General features: G+C 38.9%; 1 protein-coding gene across 1 annotated transcript in view; it reads right to left on the bottom strand.

The window, feature by feature from the left end:
- The window catches only part of ctnna2 (catenin (cadherin-associated protein), alpha 2), a 310,610-nt gene that overhangs the window by 75,302 nt on the left and 216,181 nt on the right, over window positions 1-19,127 (bottom strand). Inside the window, exon 8 of the mRNA XM_023418417.2 lies at window positions 14,708-14,788. Coding sequence (XP_023274185.1) covers window positions 14,708-14,788 — 81 coding nt within the window. The remainder of the gene's footprint in view (window positions 1-14,707; window positions 14,789-19,127) is intronic.

Genomic DNA, 19,127 nt, shown 5'->3' with positions numbered 1-19,127 from the left:
AAGAACACACTATAGGGAAAAAAGTGGATTCCCACACATGCATCACCACATATTTGTTTAGAGGCAGCTTTCAGTCTTGAAGCATCCCTCAGTAATTTCTAGTAATTATCTGCACAAAAAATTGTCCGTACACATTTTTATTTTTATCTACACAATTAATTCACCTTTAATATACTGCTTTAATATAGTAGAGTATTGTTGTGATGTGCCATAACGGTAATAGCCTAGCAACATAACAAAAACAAATCAATTACTGCAGAGTTGACAAAGGAATTATTAAGAGCAGTGATTCCAGCTAATTCTCTTTATTCATAGCACTTTATTAAAATGCCTTTAAAGTATCAGTAACGCATTTACGTTCTACACAAACTGAGAGAGCATAGATTGTATGCATACTACCCAATGGGTATGCTAACATGGACAAAGATCTCCTCTGTCCAGTTTAGTTATCACTTGTCCACACATACAAATGATGGCATTAAACTGAAAAGTGCTCAATTAACAACATGGATGACAGAGATTTGTTTAACTTTTCAAACCATGTTTTTAAATTAGATGTAAAGCAAACATTGTGACCATATCCCAGAATTATAAATGTTGAAGCATCAAGAAAGAGGGTAAAGAAGATTAACTGTTATGAATGACAAGGGAAAATTCATTTAACCAAAAAAAAAAAAAATAACATGTAAGTCTTTCAGTCACACTTAAATAACCTGCAGCAATTACAAACTTAATTGCCAGTCCACAGAGTGAAGGAGAACAATGGTGAATTATGGCTTCCTGAGGGCAGATAATTCATCACTATCGCCCCTGGAAAGAGACTACATTTCGAGGCTCTAGTGGACATGACCAGGCTGCAAATGTTGTAAACAATCTGAAACCTACACTGTGTAAGCACTCCTTTGTCCACAACGCTATAATCCTGGATCGCTGATTTGAAGAGATGCGTACTGCGTGAATTGTGAATATTGCATCTTTTTCACTCCACAGAGAAGAGACTTGCATCAGTGCAATTGTTTAACCTTGCTCTTCTGTCACCTGGTGGGAAGGGTGGGAAATCAGGGCTGACAAAAATCTTGCCTTTGCAACAACCATCTTCACACTATGTGAGTGTTGTTACAGCACAGGAGACAGGTGTGGCAGAACCCACTATCATTCTGGGACAAGTGAAAAAAAAATGCTATGGGTTGGTTGAGCTATGATTAGCTCACCAGTGCTCTCACTGCTGTAAATAAAGTAATGTGGTGCAATGGAGGGATATTGTTGAACTAAATGCACATACTTATGCACAGTCCATTACTGTGACATGCACTTATATTTCATACTAATTCTAACCAAGGACGGGCTGTCACAGCAATTAAGGATTAAAGTCAACTTTTGGATCTTGGATCAGGAACATAAGCATAGCATTTTATATAATACAAAACAGTACAGTACAAGTTATACACTGACTATACAGTATAATACTATGTTTTTGCCATGTGTTTTCCCAACATAAGCTTTGAGCCCATGGTGATGTCTAAAATTGTGAAACAGGGGACCAGAAACCTGAGAGCATTAAGTGGCAGAGTGCAGGACTTGGTCAATGGGAGGGTTGCCCCATTTCACCACATATGCTAAGCCTAGGGAAGCATCAACTTTTGTCTCATTGAAACACACTCTCAGACTTACCCTATGTCAAAAATGATAAGGATTAAGATGAAATGACTGACATAAGTGACAGGCAAAAGTAGAAAAAAAGAAATGTTTGTTCTGCTATCTATCATTTCAGTTCTGATATACATCACTTGTGTATTGAAGGCAACAGAGTCATAAAATGATGCTCCCTCTGTTCACCGTATCCTTATGTCTGTTAGAATGGCTTTCACTGACTTGTTTAAAGAAATTTTCTTATGCTAACTTGCTTTTGACTTTGTATGTTATTTCCTTGTCAGACATGGATTTGTTTGAATTCAATATTAAAAAGCCTATACACCATCTTTTTTGGTTTGGCTGTGAATTAAAAAAAAAGTGTGTGGATGTAAGTTTTATAAATCTACTGGGTAGAAATATTCCTGTTGTTATCGTTGTTACTGAGAGGAAATCACTAGCTGACGGTACATACAGGCGCATATGTATATAGTATATGTGTAAGAGGTCTAGGTCTCAGGATACTCACGAATGCCCAACAGTAAAAGTGATCCTGATGGTGGGTTTGAGAGGAGAAATGATACAGACGAGTGATTTCTCAAGTCGCAGGCTCTCCTGCACCATCAGCATTCTAATGCCCACACACCACTCCCACAGAAATCCATCTTCAATCTTTCAGATCTCACCTCCCTCCATGCTCCACCCCCACCATCTCTCCTCTAACACTCCCTCTGTATTTCACTAACACTTATAGGAAATAGACCTGGAATTCCAATAGATAGCAAAGGCTCTGCTCATTATAAGTTAGTGGGGCGGCTATTTGTCTCCCCAATCGTGCAATGCCACAATGGCTCTAGCTCTGAATGCAATGGCTTTTTGTTTTACATATTAATATGTGAGACTTCTGGAGAAACGTTATGGGTGTTGTTATTGTTTCCAGAGTTTCACTTGTGCCATACGTTTCATTTTCCCAGAATGCCATTAGCATGCTGGCTGGCAGCATAGGCAGGGGAGATATGTTTTAAACAAAACTCAGCGGTGAGGCAAGACTTCTGTCATTATGGATACACAGACATACAGCTAGATAGAAACATAGAATAATAGTCTGTGGCCAAAGGTATATGGACACATTTTGGCTATTTTCATTTTCATTTCATTTAGTTTCAAATAAGGAAAATGTTAATGATTTTGTGATTTTTACAGTTTTGTGTCAATGGTTTGGGGAATGCCATTTCTAGTGCCTCCATCCACATAAACTAGTCCGTGAGATGTGGTTGAACGCTCTGGAAAAAGCTACCCAGATGACCTAAAGTTCAGATTATATGGTCAAACTATCATTTCTAAAGTCAAGAATGAACTTTTATGCATGAGGTCCGGAATGAAGTGTTCCAAGTTTGGTGTGGAAGAATTTGACTGACCTGTAAACCCAATCCCACTCAACACTTGAACTGCTGACCACGAGCCAGGCCTTACCGCTCAACATCACTAATGCTCTTGTGGCTGAATGGGAGGAGCAAATTCCTGCAGTCAGGTGTCAAAGTCTTTTAGAAATCCTCTGCAAAAGGCTGGGGACTATTATAAAAGCACATCGATACTGTTTTTGGAATGAGATACTCCAGTTATCAAACAGGGGTTTAATGTCGTCTGCATACTTTCTGAATGTCCACACACTTGTGCCATATTATGGATCATTAGGTACGTAACCAATGTTACACTGTGCCCTAGGTGTTAAGCAGTATTGCAGAGGCGTTAGAATGACCCTGGTTCAATGTGTCATCTCTAAACATTCCTGAGCTGCTCATTAGCCAGTTGGAGGTAGGCTACGTCTGAGTGCATGGATGAATGAATGAATAAATGAATATATGTTTGAGTTCTTTAAAAGACTCATTTAACCTTTCAAAATACACTTCCCCACCAAGTTCAAGCCATGGGACACTTAGTCCTTGGTAGTGCTATTTTAGGGGTGTTTTGGTTTCAATCTTCACACAACCTTGACAAATGATAGATTGTTTGAAAGATCTACATCACTTGAGTCTATCTGTGCAAATCATTTTTGCCATTTAAGTTATTCTGAAATTTTAGTTGTAAAATAAAAGTCTCACCTTTAAAAAGAGACCAGGGTTATGCCTGTAATCAAAAGGGTTGTAGAGCAGTAATCTTTTTATTTCAGGTATATTATTATCAGGCTTTGCACAAACATTGGGGTGTAACAGGTTAAGAAAAAACATGAGAAGGAAATTGGAAATGATGTTGCAGAAATGGTTGCCATTAAAGGCTTTTCTAGCGTTTTGATAATTTGAGACATACATTAAGTACACCTCCTCCTTTTATCACTCCATCATGCCTCTTGCCCTGTACACCTCGTTACTCCTTCCAAAGAAGAAAAATAGCTCAAATTAACAAGAAGCAAATCCCACCTGATAACTGAAGTGGCTAACAAGAAGCTCTCTGAAATAATTAAGACGGTGCATATGCTTAACAAAACTTGACAGATGAATATCTGTGTTGCTCACTGATAAGTGGGAGGGCTGTGTGAGCTTCAAAGATGAGATTCGCATTAATTTGGCACATTTGCTTTTTAATGGGGGGGAAATGTTTGCATTTTGTGGGATTACACACCTGCTCTGTCACAAAAACAGATGCATAGGGGAAGGCCTTGCAAACATCCGCTATGATCAGGGTATGACTCAAAAACAAAGAAATGGATTCATGTTCAAAGGATTGCAAAAATATAGACAGAATTATAATGTGTGTACACACATGCATTCAGTCAAACTCTGCCGACTTGACTTGTTTACAATTCAGCGGAGTCTTTGCAAAGGGTGGAAAACATGAATCTGAATTTGAAAGGGAAGACTGCGGTGGATTTCTGAATGTTTACAGTTGCACTTCGGCTTCTGTTATGTTTCATTTGTGATTCAGAACACATAGCGGTGGGTACCTTGGGGTCAGCACAGGAAAGTTTCTTATTAAAATGTCAAGAGCAATCACAGCATAAACGGCTAGAGTCACGGCTGAGGGGAAACAGCCTGAGCAAATCAAAAATTAAGTAACAGCTCTCATATATGATATCTAACAGGGAGCATGGGAAGATGATTAGTGAGAGGAGAGCAGAGAAATGAAAGGGGGAAAAGAGGGACTGACTGATCATAACAGTCTAAGGACAAACACATTAGATCCCTCATCCCAGAGTCTTCATTTGATGTCTTCTGTAAAATCAAACACTGGCCAGAGGAATCCAGTTTTAGAAACAAGGAAAAGGTGCATTGATGGCGCTTTTACATCAAGGTGTTTATGTCCCCAAAGGAAACTGGCACAGGCAGATACTGCTCATGATACACTGACTGCTGATCACCTGCATCTGCTTCAGTTATTTTTTTTTTAATAATAAGCTTCTGATTATCTGATCAAAAAATGTAATTGAGTGTAGTATTCTACCTAGCCCTTTGAAGTAGTATTCAATCGGAAGTAACCAAACGTACTGACCAGGTCCACTGACTCTAACTGCTTCCACTACGACATTTACCTGTTGTTCATTATAAAAACATGTCCTGTAGTGCGGAAAAGACATGCCTGTTCCCATGTGTGGCGATGTATAAGAAAGTGAACAAACCAAATCTTTGTTGGTGGTGGTGACAGACAGAGCCCTGGCAGCCATGCTTACTTCAGGACAAAAGCCAGGGATTATTAAAATGGTTTAACAACATTAGAGGTAGCAGAGCATTCACCGGGTAGTAATACATCAGTCAGACAACCTGACACTCTTCTCAACCTTCAGGCCTGCTTCATTCTTACTAGGTGACTGTAAGCTGTTAGGAAACCTTTTCCCTGCTATGGCACACACCAAATAAAAAAAAAAAGAAAAAAAGAAAAAAGACCAATGGTTCCCCCACTAACCATCAACAACTAAATGATCACAAAGTATTATTCACATGTGGGATTTTCTTTATGTGTCGAATTTACAAAAATTTGCGAAGCTTGAGCTTTAATGACAAGCATTTACCTTATGTTGTCGCTGAATAACAATGTAAGGTTTGGCAGAATATTCCTATACCAACATGCTGTCTGACATTAGGTTTGTGTGAACAAGCTTAGTCTGTGGTGATGCAGTCTGGATTCGGCAAGCTGGGCCCGTTACTGTACTAATGTGATTTGTGTGTCTGGCTGGATTTGCAATTAAATGCAGTCATTTTGGCTGCAGAAATAAGCTGTAAAAACAACAGTGACATACTATCACCTTATAAAATTGATATGGTGAACTTGTTAGCAAACAGTCGCCTATTTACATAATAAGTAGATATAAAGCAACATTAGCATGCATTTGGAGTCATGTTTCTGGCCACCTGGTGAATGTAATCCCCAAATTCCCTCGTAAGTCTTTTTAGCTTTCATTTTTTTTTATGTCAAACAACTCCTGATAAAAATATCAGGCTCTTTAGCTGCTAAATGCTCCACTATGTTCACCAGCTAGCTGCTTACTTTGTCTTTTTGCTGTTTTGTGATGAGCAGGTAACGTACTATGGGTTTCCCAGATGTTTTTTCACTGAAAAACAGCTGCCTGTCTGGCGCTGGCAGGTAAAATAAATGTTGACTGTACTTAAACAGCTGCCTGCTGCATCTGGAACTGATGCTGATTAGAGCAGTGAGAATGAACCATAACAGTAAAGTTACGGGTTGTAGCTGATAATTTGCTGTGGGTTTACGTTTACATGCGGCTCTTTCACATACAAGTAGTCACGTGAATCATTCTTAATATAAATATATAGATGAAAGCGGCTTTAAAGTTGAATTTCTTTTTCAGTGTTTGTGAATAGCATTTCTTCACCGGCATTTGAAGTTATGTTAATATCTAAAAACATAACTTGAGCTCATATATATGCAAATGTATTACTTTAGCTATCAACACGCGATGCCTCCAAAAATGGCTGTGTATTTTCCAGTGTCTGAGATAACAGGGAATTAGCAATAATTTAGCTAATGAAACTTTAATGCGTAGCCTCAAAACATTTTTGCATAAAAAGATCGAAAAGATTCACAGATAATCTTGAATTGTTAGTTTAAACAAAGAGATGCAGCTGACAGGATTCGTGGCAGCTGTTCCTCCTTAACATGATAACCCTCAACAATTAAAAACAGCTGTACTAATCAACAAACTAATGGCAGGGATGGAAATGATTTCAACATCCCAAAGCAGAAAGAGAGGGAGATAAAAACAGAGAAAAAAATATGTGAGGCAGTTGTGCTATAGGGAATCTTGGAATCAGCCATCAGTCAAAATATGGCCCAGAGAGATGACTTGACAGATGCATTCATTACAGACAGGATGACAGGGGGTAGAACACATGGCTCATTTCCAACCACTTTGTCAGTTTGGTTACTAAGTGAATACTAATTAAAGGGAGGAAAGACATTTAAATCCTCTGATTTAGTTTAAAGGTTCAAACAAGCAGTTTTTATTGTATTTATTTTAAATTCTCGCCCTCCTCTGTGTCTATCTGTCCTAAGCCCAAGAAGTCCACTTCAAACTCTCTTTTTATCTCCAGTAAAAAAGGGCTCCTGCTTTGTTGCACTTGACCTGTTGATTACAGTTATGGTTTTAAAAGCAAAAGGAGTGTCTAAACTTGTAAAAATAATGATGACAAAAATATATAAATATATACAGGAAGCAACAGTGAGAGATGAAGTGGTTGTAGTACTTGTTCTCCATCAAGTCTTCTTCAGTGCAAAACTCTCAAAAAGGGCAAGAGGCTAAAACATACTCGTTTGATGGTAGCCATGGAGGTGCTGTAACTTTTTTTTTTTCAGTGAAGGCATTATCTGCATACTATTATATCTGTTGAGTAAGTGCACATTTTGGACTTATTTTCTGTTATCATGACATTGGACAAACTACTCCATGTTCTTGTCTGCTAGAGAGGTCCAATGAGGCTCTACTCCAGGGGTCCTCACCCATACAACCACTGCTTTGTACGTTTCAAAGACCTCCTATTTATCTGTACAAAAATAAAAGTTCACAGTCTTATGGCACCAGACTATTCAGAAATGCAGCCATTCGAAGAGGGTCACATGATCACAGGGGCACTGAGATATACAGCTTCTCTCAGGTGAAATAAGGCCCCATTTACTTATGCATTGACCGAGCAGGCCTTAATTCAAATGCATTACTTTACCTGCATTTCTGCAGAACACTAATGTGGGCTTGATGACCAGCCTGACTTAGAGAAGCCAACTCTTGGGCGGATGACAGACTTGAAGAATGGATGATGCTCATGAACAGATTAAATTAAAGGAGTAAGTGCAATCTGGTTTGTTTCCAGGAATGGGTGTGGGGTGTATTATAAAAGGACTGTTTTCAAAATAAGATCAAATATGATAGAAATTTGATAGATGCATGGTTGCTTATCTAAGAATCTAAGTTAGTGGCTTTGAAATGAAATAGAGAAGCAAATGCATTTCCATGCATATTTAATACTATAGAGAATTTCAGAAAACATTCCTGACTAGTTATGTCCGTTAATAACCTGAACTGAAAATGGCCACTATGCTAAACAATTTCCAGTTTGGATGTCTAATTTTCAAGCTTGAGTTGATGGGCTAATTACTGTGCTACAGAAAGCTATGGATCACTCATTAGCTTTGCTTGACATTTTATTCATCTAATCTGTTAAGACACCTCATCTGGCATATCAAATTTCTTATCAGAAAATAAGGTCAAAGCTCAGTTGATTTCATGTTGAATTGTAATTAAATTCATATTTGCTCATTTTATTGCCATTTCTTTAAACCAAATGGATTTTGTGACCTCGAACAATGACTAACCATTATAACCCCAGTTCAATCAGCACATGTGCTCTACTCTTCACTGATCGGCATACTGAAAATGTACTTACCAAATGAGTGAATGATAAGACTGCACAATACTGTGCGGGGCTCAGAGGCTATACCGTTTGGGACAACTGGCATTTTGTCAGGAGTAATAGCGTGTGGAGCTTCATGTGTGTGTTTGAGACTTTCAAAGTCCAAATGCTGACCTTTAATGCCTGTACCAGTCACAACAACACCGTATCAACACCAGGGCTCTACAGGAGCATTTCACTCACATATGCAAGTGAAAATCAGAGTGTGTAAATGTGAAAAATTTATTTGGGCGTCCCGGTGCGAGTGACTCCAAATTCCGTGGCATGCTGGTTTTAAACCCGTTCTAAATTTTTTTGGCAGTTGAAGAGGTCGTAGAGTGAGATTAGCGGATTGGAAAATATGGTTTATGGTGCACCTACTCATCTCTGTCTTTCTCTGCACTCTGTCTGTGAGCTGAGCTCCACCACACTCAGAGAGTGGAGACCAGGAAGAGGCGAGACCGTGAAGGAGAACATGACGTTGGGTGAAGTGAAACATATTACTCGAGGTGACAACAACTATGCTTATACTGTAAATTATATGCAATAAAACCTTTTGAGAGGAAATAGCCAAAAAGAGCAATTTATTTGAAAATAACTTCCAGAAAAGTGATATTTTGACCTTTGCCCGTAGCTTCCCATCCACTGCTGTATGTGTTAACCACAGCAGTGGATGTGGAGCTTAACTAGCCAGCCTGTTAAGCTAATGCAAAAATTGTTATGAGCAAGTTAAAATGGCAACTGATTGCACATGGCCTAATTGTTTAGCCTAATTTGTCACATACTTTAAAACTGAACAAGTTCTTGTACTTTCCACTCTCAAACCAGCCCCTCCTCCCTCTGTGAGAGGTACCTGCCCAGCAGTGAATCCACATCAGCAGTAAGATGGAGGTGAATCATAGTGACTGATTTATATTTTCTTCATCCTTCACCTAGTCCTTAATGTTAGGAATATTATTTATTTTATGAAGATTTTACATTTGTTTCCTGGTAGATATTATTGAGTTAACATACATATCATATTACTGACTTTGCTGTTGCAGATTTTGCTGATGCTGCTCTAGAAATAATTTTATTATATTTAAAATAGAAATAATAATGTATAACAAATAGAAAATAAAGAAGCTATTGATAAAATCCTAACCACACCCATCCCTAGTTCTAACACTGTTATGAGCAAAAGTTGACCTTTGAGTATAAATTCTATCATCGGCCAATAATGTACTGGGCTGTTTTTTGTTGGTTTTATTTATTTATTCATGCTAGCTTTCTGAAAAAGCTGCTCATGGAAACTGTTGCATGATTGAAGCCATCTGTGTGTTCATGGCAAAAACACCATGGTTAACGTTAGCAGGCTGAAACGCTTTAAGGTTAAAGCTAAGGAAAGACATGGTTAAAGTTAATAAAAAAGGCAAACATGACCATTCTCTGACCGCTGTGACCTCTACACCCAGGGGACAGTACTTCTTGTGTTGGTGCTGGACATTTGCATTGCTAACTGTGACATGCGTGACTGGACATGATTCCTCAGGATACTGTGCTGAGTAATATCAAACACAGCACAGACCATATCCCTTTCCATAAACATTACTATCTCTATTTTAATTGGATCAACAACAGTATAACTGACTGCTCGTAGTAAATTAGAATTATTGAACACTTTCATTTCCTTTAAAACTCTCTAATCTACAATAAAATGCATGAAGCCACATGAATAACATTTGGGATTCTTCAGTAGTGTGAAAGATGATGAAATCAATTCCTTTAGAAGTTAAAAAAAAAAAAAAAAAATATTCTCGCTTTGAGAATCAGCATAAGAAAGCTTACATTCTTCAGTGGAATGCCTTACTAGAATTGAGCTGAGCACTCTGTTCTGATGCCACTGGATGTGAGTGCAGCACTTGACACAGTCCATGACATAGTTCTCAATCATTTTGAGAAGTGGGTTTCAGTTTCTGACACAGTCCTACACTCATTTAATTCTTAACTTGCCAATGAAAGTTCTACTAAAGAAGGTTTTACATCCTCTTCTGCCAGTCCATGACATACTTCTCAATCACTTACAACCTTGTGCTACAAGGGTCAGATTAAGGTTTTTAAATGCTTTGCAAATGTGTTTCCTCTTGCCCATATTCTTCACAAACACAACATACATTTTCTTTGTCTGGGAGAAAATATCCAGCTGTATGCAAACATCGGACTTGCTTGACACTGACGGCAAAACCTCCCCTAAAAACTCTCTGGACAGGATAAACTACCATATGCTGTACCTCAAGTTACTTCAGCTACACGGCAATAATTCTATTGATTGCATTATTTTATTTGGTTTATGTACAAGGCCTGTAGCTGTAAAGCTGGGAGTGCTAATTGTTTGGCCCTCTGTTTTGATGCTAAGCTTAAAATGGCTGTGCGGTTTTGCTTTCTTCATTAAACAGTTCCAAAATTACATATTTTTAATCCCCTATCCCTGCGGTGGATAACTTTATCTATGCTTTTACTTCTTCCTGTTTGTTTAACTGTAATTATAATTCTTCATTCTTGAGCCAGAAATGCCTCTCTCCTGTCTGCAGCTCATGCAGATTGAAGTAAGACTTAACAAACTGAAGGAATAGGATCATATTGCCTCTATTGAAGCCTCCCTTCACTGCCTACTGGTTAATTTAAGAATTGATTATTTATTAATTTATTTTGTTTTGTGTGTGTGTTCACCAAAGTCTACGCCCAGCCTCAAAAATGAAGGTGACCGTATCTACATTTTTAATTCATTTGTTATAGCTTACAGTTTTTCGCTTGACATTCTTTTACCGTAATTGTGTTTTACTTGTGCTTGCATAATTACATCATTTTTTTTTTTTAATTCCAAAGCATAACAGAAAAATTATCAGTGGCCTACTTTCTGTATCCGGGGGTCAGCGTGGAAGAAGGCCCGCTGCTGCCAGCACCAGATGTACAGCAGGAAAGCAGAGACTCACCTGCTGCTAAAAGGCTGGTAAGGCGTAAGGGGCACTGACTTCTGGAGATGAAGTTTTAGCTAAAAGACAAGGTCTCCCTAACTGCTGCTTGCTGTCTCAATTTAATGTTGTAAGGTGATAACACATTGCAGTTTTTTCTTTTTTTATCCCGCCTGGTAAGAACATATGTAAATTTCAATGTGCTGCCCTGCTGAGGAGCATGGTTAAGCTTTTAAAGAGCCTTTGGAGTAAGGAGTTAGTTTGACTTCTGCTCTTTTTTTAAATTCCATTTAAATTTTTAATAATGTCTGTGTGTCTTCGTGAACATGCACATGAAATTGCATGTGAATAAAAACAACAACAAAAACAAGACTGATAAGAGGTAGCTAAATATTATACTTGCTATTTTGTAATTCACAAAGAAAAAAAAGTCATGACTGAAAGGGGATGGTTTTGACTTTATACTTTAGTGATACATTTTAGTGAGAAGGTCTCTCGTCAAGAAGCACAAATGATTAATATCTATTGTAAATAAAGAGCAAGCATGTAATCATTGTGGGTGGAGGAGGCTGCAATAACAACAGGTTGCTAGGCTGTAATTTTCAAGTCATTAAGGTTGGTTCAACATTTATTTCCACCTCCTTGAGATATCCCGTTTGGGTGGAAAATATACTTCAAAAATATACTTCTATACCTGCATGATAATGCTGCCTTGTATTGCCAACCATCAGACTGGGTACTGTTGTGAGAATTTACATTTTGTAAGAAAACAAAATGGGGGTGGGAACGACATGCTTGACATCTACGGAATTTGCCCTGGATAGCAGACAGCTTAGCATTGTCTTGTATGTACACACAACAGCATGAAAGAAAAAACAATGCCGTGTCTCTCTGGCGGTGTTGTCAGAAGGCTTGTTCGGTTTTACCTGCTCCCATTTCACAAATGCTGTCTGTCATTTGTGCTTGTCTGTTCTCATATTTGATCCCTCCTTTTCATGGTAGACAGACGGTGGAGACAGAAATGCTCAAACGCATAATTGTGCTCCTCCCCTTAGGAAGGTCTTGTGTGTCTGCACGGTGCCTCTGACTTGCTATACTCAAAAATGTTTTCACATAATTACAGTATCACAGCTCTATATAATGCCTGCATGTGTGCTGTGAGGTTAGCCCTCCCATTGAAACTCAAAGCTCAAACAGACCGCCCATTCTGTCAAGCCAACCCCTGAGTCAATAGAACATCCTGTCAGAGTGAGAACCGCCTGCCAAGCAGCCCCACCAAATGCCCAACGGGGGGGAGAGTTATAGCCTTCCCATCTGGAATGATCCCCTGGTCTTCAGAGGTCAGAGAGGACACAGACACAGATACCCTGTGAAGGTATTTGCTATTGTCAATTTTGCCAGAGTGCATCTCCTCCAAAAAAAAAAAAGCTCTGCACTCCTGCACTGCATGACAGGAAAGGATTTTTTTGGGAGTGAAAGTGTAGTCAGGGACCACAACTGATGTCTTGGTGGTTTATGAATGAGTTTGCATTTTCTGGGGCAGGATGCCTACTCAAAAGTACTCCAGTCTTTACTAGAAGAAGTGTAATACAAGTCATTGAGAATTTGAATTTGAATTAATAAGAATTGACATGGCACCTCAGAAGCATGCTTGAATGATTGTATTACATCAACAGACACTTATGTGAGCACATTAAGTGTCCTCCTTTTTTTCGAGTATGGTGTCAACATTTTTGTCATACTCTGCCAGATCCTATAGTGGAAAGCACCAGATTCTTGTCTTCTGTGAAGATGAAAAATAAATTAATATTGCTTTTGAGTTTTGACACCGTGTATCACAGGATGAATCATCTCCTCACTCTTGACTATTGGAGGGTAGCTTTTGGAATTTAGGTGATTTTACTCCAGCTTTGTGATACTACTCTTCAGAGTCTGATGATCAAAAGTAGAGCCAGGATCAATATGACTGACTATGAAATAAGTTAGATTTTTCTCTAAAACATTTGGTAAACGTTACTTCGTTCACCATGTCTACCTACATACAAATAAAACTCAATCTTGAAATATTGTCAAGATAGGAGCCCAGGATAAACAGAAGAAACAACTGGCATCGCTGTTTTGGCAGTGCTCCAGACTGAACCAAACTACTGTGTGGAGGTGGCATGTTTGTATTTCTGATGTGAGCTCCGGTTCAATGTCGAGTAGGTCCAGTAAGTGTTTCTCCGTTTGATAACCCTGTTACTGGTGACCTGTTTGGGGTCACTCACGGCAGAGTCATAAATGAACCCCTGTGATCCTTGATAAGAATATGAAACTTTGTAAGGCTCAGCCAGAGACAAGCTCTGATCCTGAGTCTTGCGAATATTGTATGATATTTTATTAATGTTGATGTCTGTTAATGTGATGTGCAATGCTGCTAACACTTGAACTGAGCTTTGGGAACTTTGGTTATGAGTTCATTAAAAGGATAAGTCTGGTGATATTCAATGTTTTTCTTATTGTCAGCATTTCCTAGGAAATGAGAAAAACCTACAAAGAACTGATCCCACTAACAAGTATTGCATGTGTAGCCTGATACACTGTAGCCCATCCCCTGTGCCATAGACTTCCACTGTTATATATAAAACCTATTAAAAACACATCAGAGAGCTGCAGTGTTCCACTATGTGATGTGTTTTCTAAATAAGATGAACATGGGCACTATTTTTTTTTATTTGATCAAATCCACATATACCATCCACCTGCTGTATTTACTCACTAGAGCACTGAATCTGCTGATGAAAATAGCCCCCAACAGATATATTATTTACTCCAAACGCTTGCTAAAAACTTAAAAGATTAGTAAGTCTTTTTAAATAAATGAATACAAACATAATAAAAACATATATATATATATATATATATATATATATATATATATATATATATTTGTGAGATGTTTTTAAAAAAAAATGTATGTCTTGAGTAGAAACAAAATGGGCAAGAGGCTGAAGAGTGTCATAGACAGGGTAAGAAACCTGTGTACTAGCGAACAGTGCTGGCTTTGGTCTGTTCATATAGCATTTTTTGCCAACACCAAAAACATAAAATATCTCTTGTCTTAACCTTTAAAGTGGAGTGAAAGTGAAAAAGTCTCATGTGTTTGCAAGTGTCCTCATCTCAGCGAAGGTACAGTAGATAAAGTGTTTAACAGGGAGATGGAGATGTAGCACCATGAAATCATGCACTCACCTGTCTGCGCAGGTCCCTGGTCTTTTTGGTCATTTTATCAATGGCTGAGTTCAGCGGGTCGCCTTTCTCTTTCCTGCCAGTCTGTGAAAGGAAATAAAACAGCATGTTACTGCAGTTACAGTACGTGTCATTATGACCTTACTGTCTGACTGCCAACATTGCACCATAGAGTTTATTTCACAGTGTACATTTTCTTGTTGAAGTGACTCAAACAAAGTGTATAGGGTATATTTATTATAGATTGCTGATTCACAAAATACACTTCATCATAGACCATGTGTTGACATTACAAAGTGCTCCTTGATTAGACCGGAGTCAGTGCAAACACGACTCAAACAATTGGGTATGTTACCTAGCAACTAGCCATTCTGGCAGGTATCAATTTAGTTGTCGCCAATTCCCTTGTGTGCCACGCTCCCTGTCACTGCCAACTCCTACTGGTGACTTTAGGAGGGTGTAGACTACCACAGGCTTCACCTGATACATACAGAGTCACCAGCTGCTTCTTTTCACCTGACAGCAGGGAGTTTCACTGGGAGAGCAGTGCGGAGCTTCTTGCTATTCCAGATTTCCCTGCTCTCCAGTTTACAAGCATCCCGACTAGACCAGTAGGTAGTCACTAAGGCAGATACTGGGACAGGATCTCCCGCCATCTTTCATACAGAAATACTGCCAATTGTGTTCAGTGAAATGCCTGGCCAGGTAAGAGACTCCACTTTCAGTTATGCCACCTGGGCGCTCCATTTACCACTTACAAGCTCTACTGTTTTTGCTCAGAAACCATGGAGAAGAGAGGGGAGATCTATACTTCTCCAGTTATTGGATTTCCACTTTTACTATCTAACTTGGGATGGCAGCTTGACTTGAAGGTTAGAAAGATGCTGTCAGTGTCTTGGAGCGAATCATTTCTGCTCCAGGACACATATAAATGATCCTGTACTCTGATCTCTCTGGAGAAATGCATACATGTGGGTCTCAGGCTGTGTACCACTGTGGAAAGTGGTAAAATCCAAACAGGGCTGTTCTGAATGCAACATTTATAAAGATGTTTTGTTTTACTAACAAATTATTGTCACTACTTTATCAAACAGATATTTGCATTGCACTGAACAGGTTACCAAAGCATCCCTAATTTTACCCCAGGGAGTGTGGGTATCACAGTCCTTGTTACTATCACAACACATCATGTGTTTAATCAAAAAGGTCATAAATGCTTTGGGCAAAAACAGATACTTTACAGTTTTTCAGATCCAAGCCTTTTCTTTTGCACAAACTAAGTAAAGTTAAATGAGCAAAATTAATGGAGAGCAACAACGATATTAACAAGTGTGGAAATTGGAACACACCCCTACGCGTGAAGAATGTGCTACATTTACTGCTATGCTGCCAACGCTCCCACAGGTCCTCTCAATCAGCCGCTGCGTGAAGTCAAATGCCACCACACTTCAAACTAAAGGTCTACAAATAATCATTCATGTTAATTGCTGTGTCCTTTTATTTTGACAACTGCCAAATGAAAAAGTGAGGCTCATCTCTGGTTTGGAACCTGACCTGCACATAATATTGATCAGTTTATTTCGAATACGTTTCTTTTTTTTTTTTTAATGGATGGTTCAATTTATGTTGTACACAAAAATACAAGCATCCAAGTCTGCTGGTTAAAAAACTTCAGGTTGCTGTGGCCTCATTTAAAATATTTTTTGCAGAGGAAAAAATGGTTAGCAGGATGATCAACAGATTGTAAGACACAGTGATATTCTGTCGAAGCAATACCAGCATACAAAATTATTTGTGTCGTTGCCAGGCAACCAACTGACAGTTCTGCCCAGCATAGCATGAAGGCAAACAACCAAAATGCTCATCAGCCTTTGCAGGAAGACACATACTTTCCTGGTGACATGGATTCCCATTCATACTTGCCCGTTCCTCTGAGACAAACTGACCACTACTCCCGGATACAACAGGACTTTAAGCAAAGGGGTTATTTAGTCGTTATCCTGTTTAATGAGACACAAAATGTGGTTCTTATCTCTGTGTTGCTGCACTGTTGTCCTGCCCTTTTAATAATTGAGTGGAACAGAACGTCTCATATCTTTGTGTCACAGAGAACTAAATGAGACCCCATCAAACACCCACCTGATAGTAAACTCACCCCAAGGTTAACATTGATTGTCACTTTCAATGCCTTGACAGCTATCAGGTTGTAAAATTACTGTTTCCACATTAGTACTGAATATGCCTTCTATCATACATAGAGAGAGGCGGAAAGGAAGGGCTGCTACTGTAAACTCAGGCCCACAACATGATGACATTGACTATCTGAGTCTTTAAAGGTCATATGTGGTTCAGGAAGTATGTGAGCTCTAGTGAAGTTCTGGTTCACATATCAATGAGAGGGGACCCCCTTTCGAGAGGTAAAGGCAACTGGTCCAAACCCGCTTTCTCTTCTGATGTCTTAAAAAAGACTTGACATTCAGGAAGATGCCAACTTGATGACAAACGACCACAATCTTTGAGCATTCTCCACCATTTTGGATTTGTCACACTCTTAAGCTCAACATGAGTTTCAGTGTGGGTAAGTGCTGTGGGGAATTCACATGTGTGCAAGGTCACTGATGTGACAGGGCTGCTCAATGAAAAGAGCCTGTAGTCATAAAAAAAGATATGATCCCCTTTTCTGTCTAATGTATTGCTGGCTTGCCCTTGGCCAAGGCTCATATAGCACGAGTTTTCTTTCATATGGAAGTTAAACATTAGGAATGAGTCATTTGTCTCCTAGCTCATACTACAGTTAGTCACCCCCTCTTCTAATAGCAATCACACAATGCAGTTTTTCTTTTTTTTTTTGTGGAGCAATGCACCAAATTGAAGGAAAGAAAACGGGCACTCATAATGTGTGAGACCTGACCCGTATTTGACAAAGGGAAACCTACCTGACCCTAACCCAACCAATATACTAACACACAAATTTGTACAGTATGGGCATAGTTTTCATAAATTTGCACATCGCAACTCTGAAACATGCATAGAATGGTGTTGAGCCATTTGTTGATTGACACAAAGGGAGGAGAGGAAATGAAGATAGCATTCACTTGCCTTCCATTATGCGCCACACAATCATACAAGCTCTCACGCTTTGATGTGTATGCATAGACACGCTCGTCTACGCCAAAGCAGAGGACATGACAACGTTAGTCATTGTGCTGCCTAAAGAGCCTAATGTGTCATTAGGGTACCAGAGGGATGTGCAGGATTAAAGATGCTCACCACCTAAAAATAAAAAAAGGGGCTTAACTGGAACCATTCTGAGGACACTCCAAACATATTCACATGAATTTTTATAAACGACAACCTTAATTGAACTGTAAGAAAAAGAAAATGGTCATGCTTTAAATGACACAAACAACTCCTCTTATTCTTATCCATAAGATGAATAGACACACAAAATTGATGCTCGTGTGTGTGTGTCAGTGTGTGTGTGTGTGTGTGTGTGTGTTTTTTTCATTTTCTGGAATCAGAAACCCCAGCTGTTTTATTTTCTCAAAACTCTGAACTCTTTAATCTGAGTTAAGGAGATTAAAACTGCACAATGATGTCAGTCTAAAGGGACAAAGACCCAGCACCTGTTATTTTGAACTCCTATTGACAACTGAGCAATAGCTATCGGTATGTATATTTTCTTCTAACTGACTCTCATAACTACTTCAGCTCTTTGTGTATTCATGTATCTTTAAGACCAATGCAGCATGCTTCTGACAATTACAGTCAGTCAAGTAGACCACTATTGCTAAAAATATACTTCCCTTATACTGTAATTACTCCTCCTTTGATAGGTCAAAACTCCTTCAACACACGATGAAAAATGTATTGCTCATGTTGGGTTTTCTGAAAAAATATAAAACACCCAATTAAAAACACTATGCATGAATTCACCCCATCACAAACTTTTTATACAAGGCAGTACACAATGATGAATCATAGGTTAGTCAGTGCGTCAGGCTCATATTCAGCCTGGGTCGGTCAAAACTGTGGTTTTTGATATGTGCGTGCATGTGTGAGTGTGTTTGAGAAACAAAGTGAGAGTGACAAACTTAAGCCACATTATTGTATTTATGTGCCCTTGGTGTTTATCTGGGAAACTATTTGACTTGTCTCCATTCCTATCCAGGTGTGCCCTGTATGTGTAAGAAGTCACGGTCTCGAATTCACAGCCATTAAAAGCTTGACAACACAGTGGGCTGTTGATTCAACTGACTCCCATACAGCAACATTGATTGCTTAGTTTTTGACTTCCACATAATGGAATGTGCATGTTCGCTTTTTCTAGTAAACACAAGTCCCTGTGGTGTTTTGCAGACAATGTTCCCAACTGTCCCCATCCATTATTTTCCACCCCCTAGAGTGCGCTCATTCCTTCCCA

This window comes from Seriola lalandi, unplaced genomic scaffold, assembly GCF_002814215.2.
Source record: "Seriola lalandi dorsalis isolate HSWRI2012SDOR001 ecotype SW California unplaced genomic scaffold, Sedor1 jcf7180002054582, whole genome shotgun sequence".
In the NCBI taxonomy this organism is placed as follows: Eukaryota; Metazoa; Chordata; class Actinopteri; order Carangiformes; family Carangidae; genus Seriola; species Seriola lalandi.
This window is presented reverse-complemented; position numbering and strand designations above follow the sequence as displayed.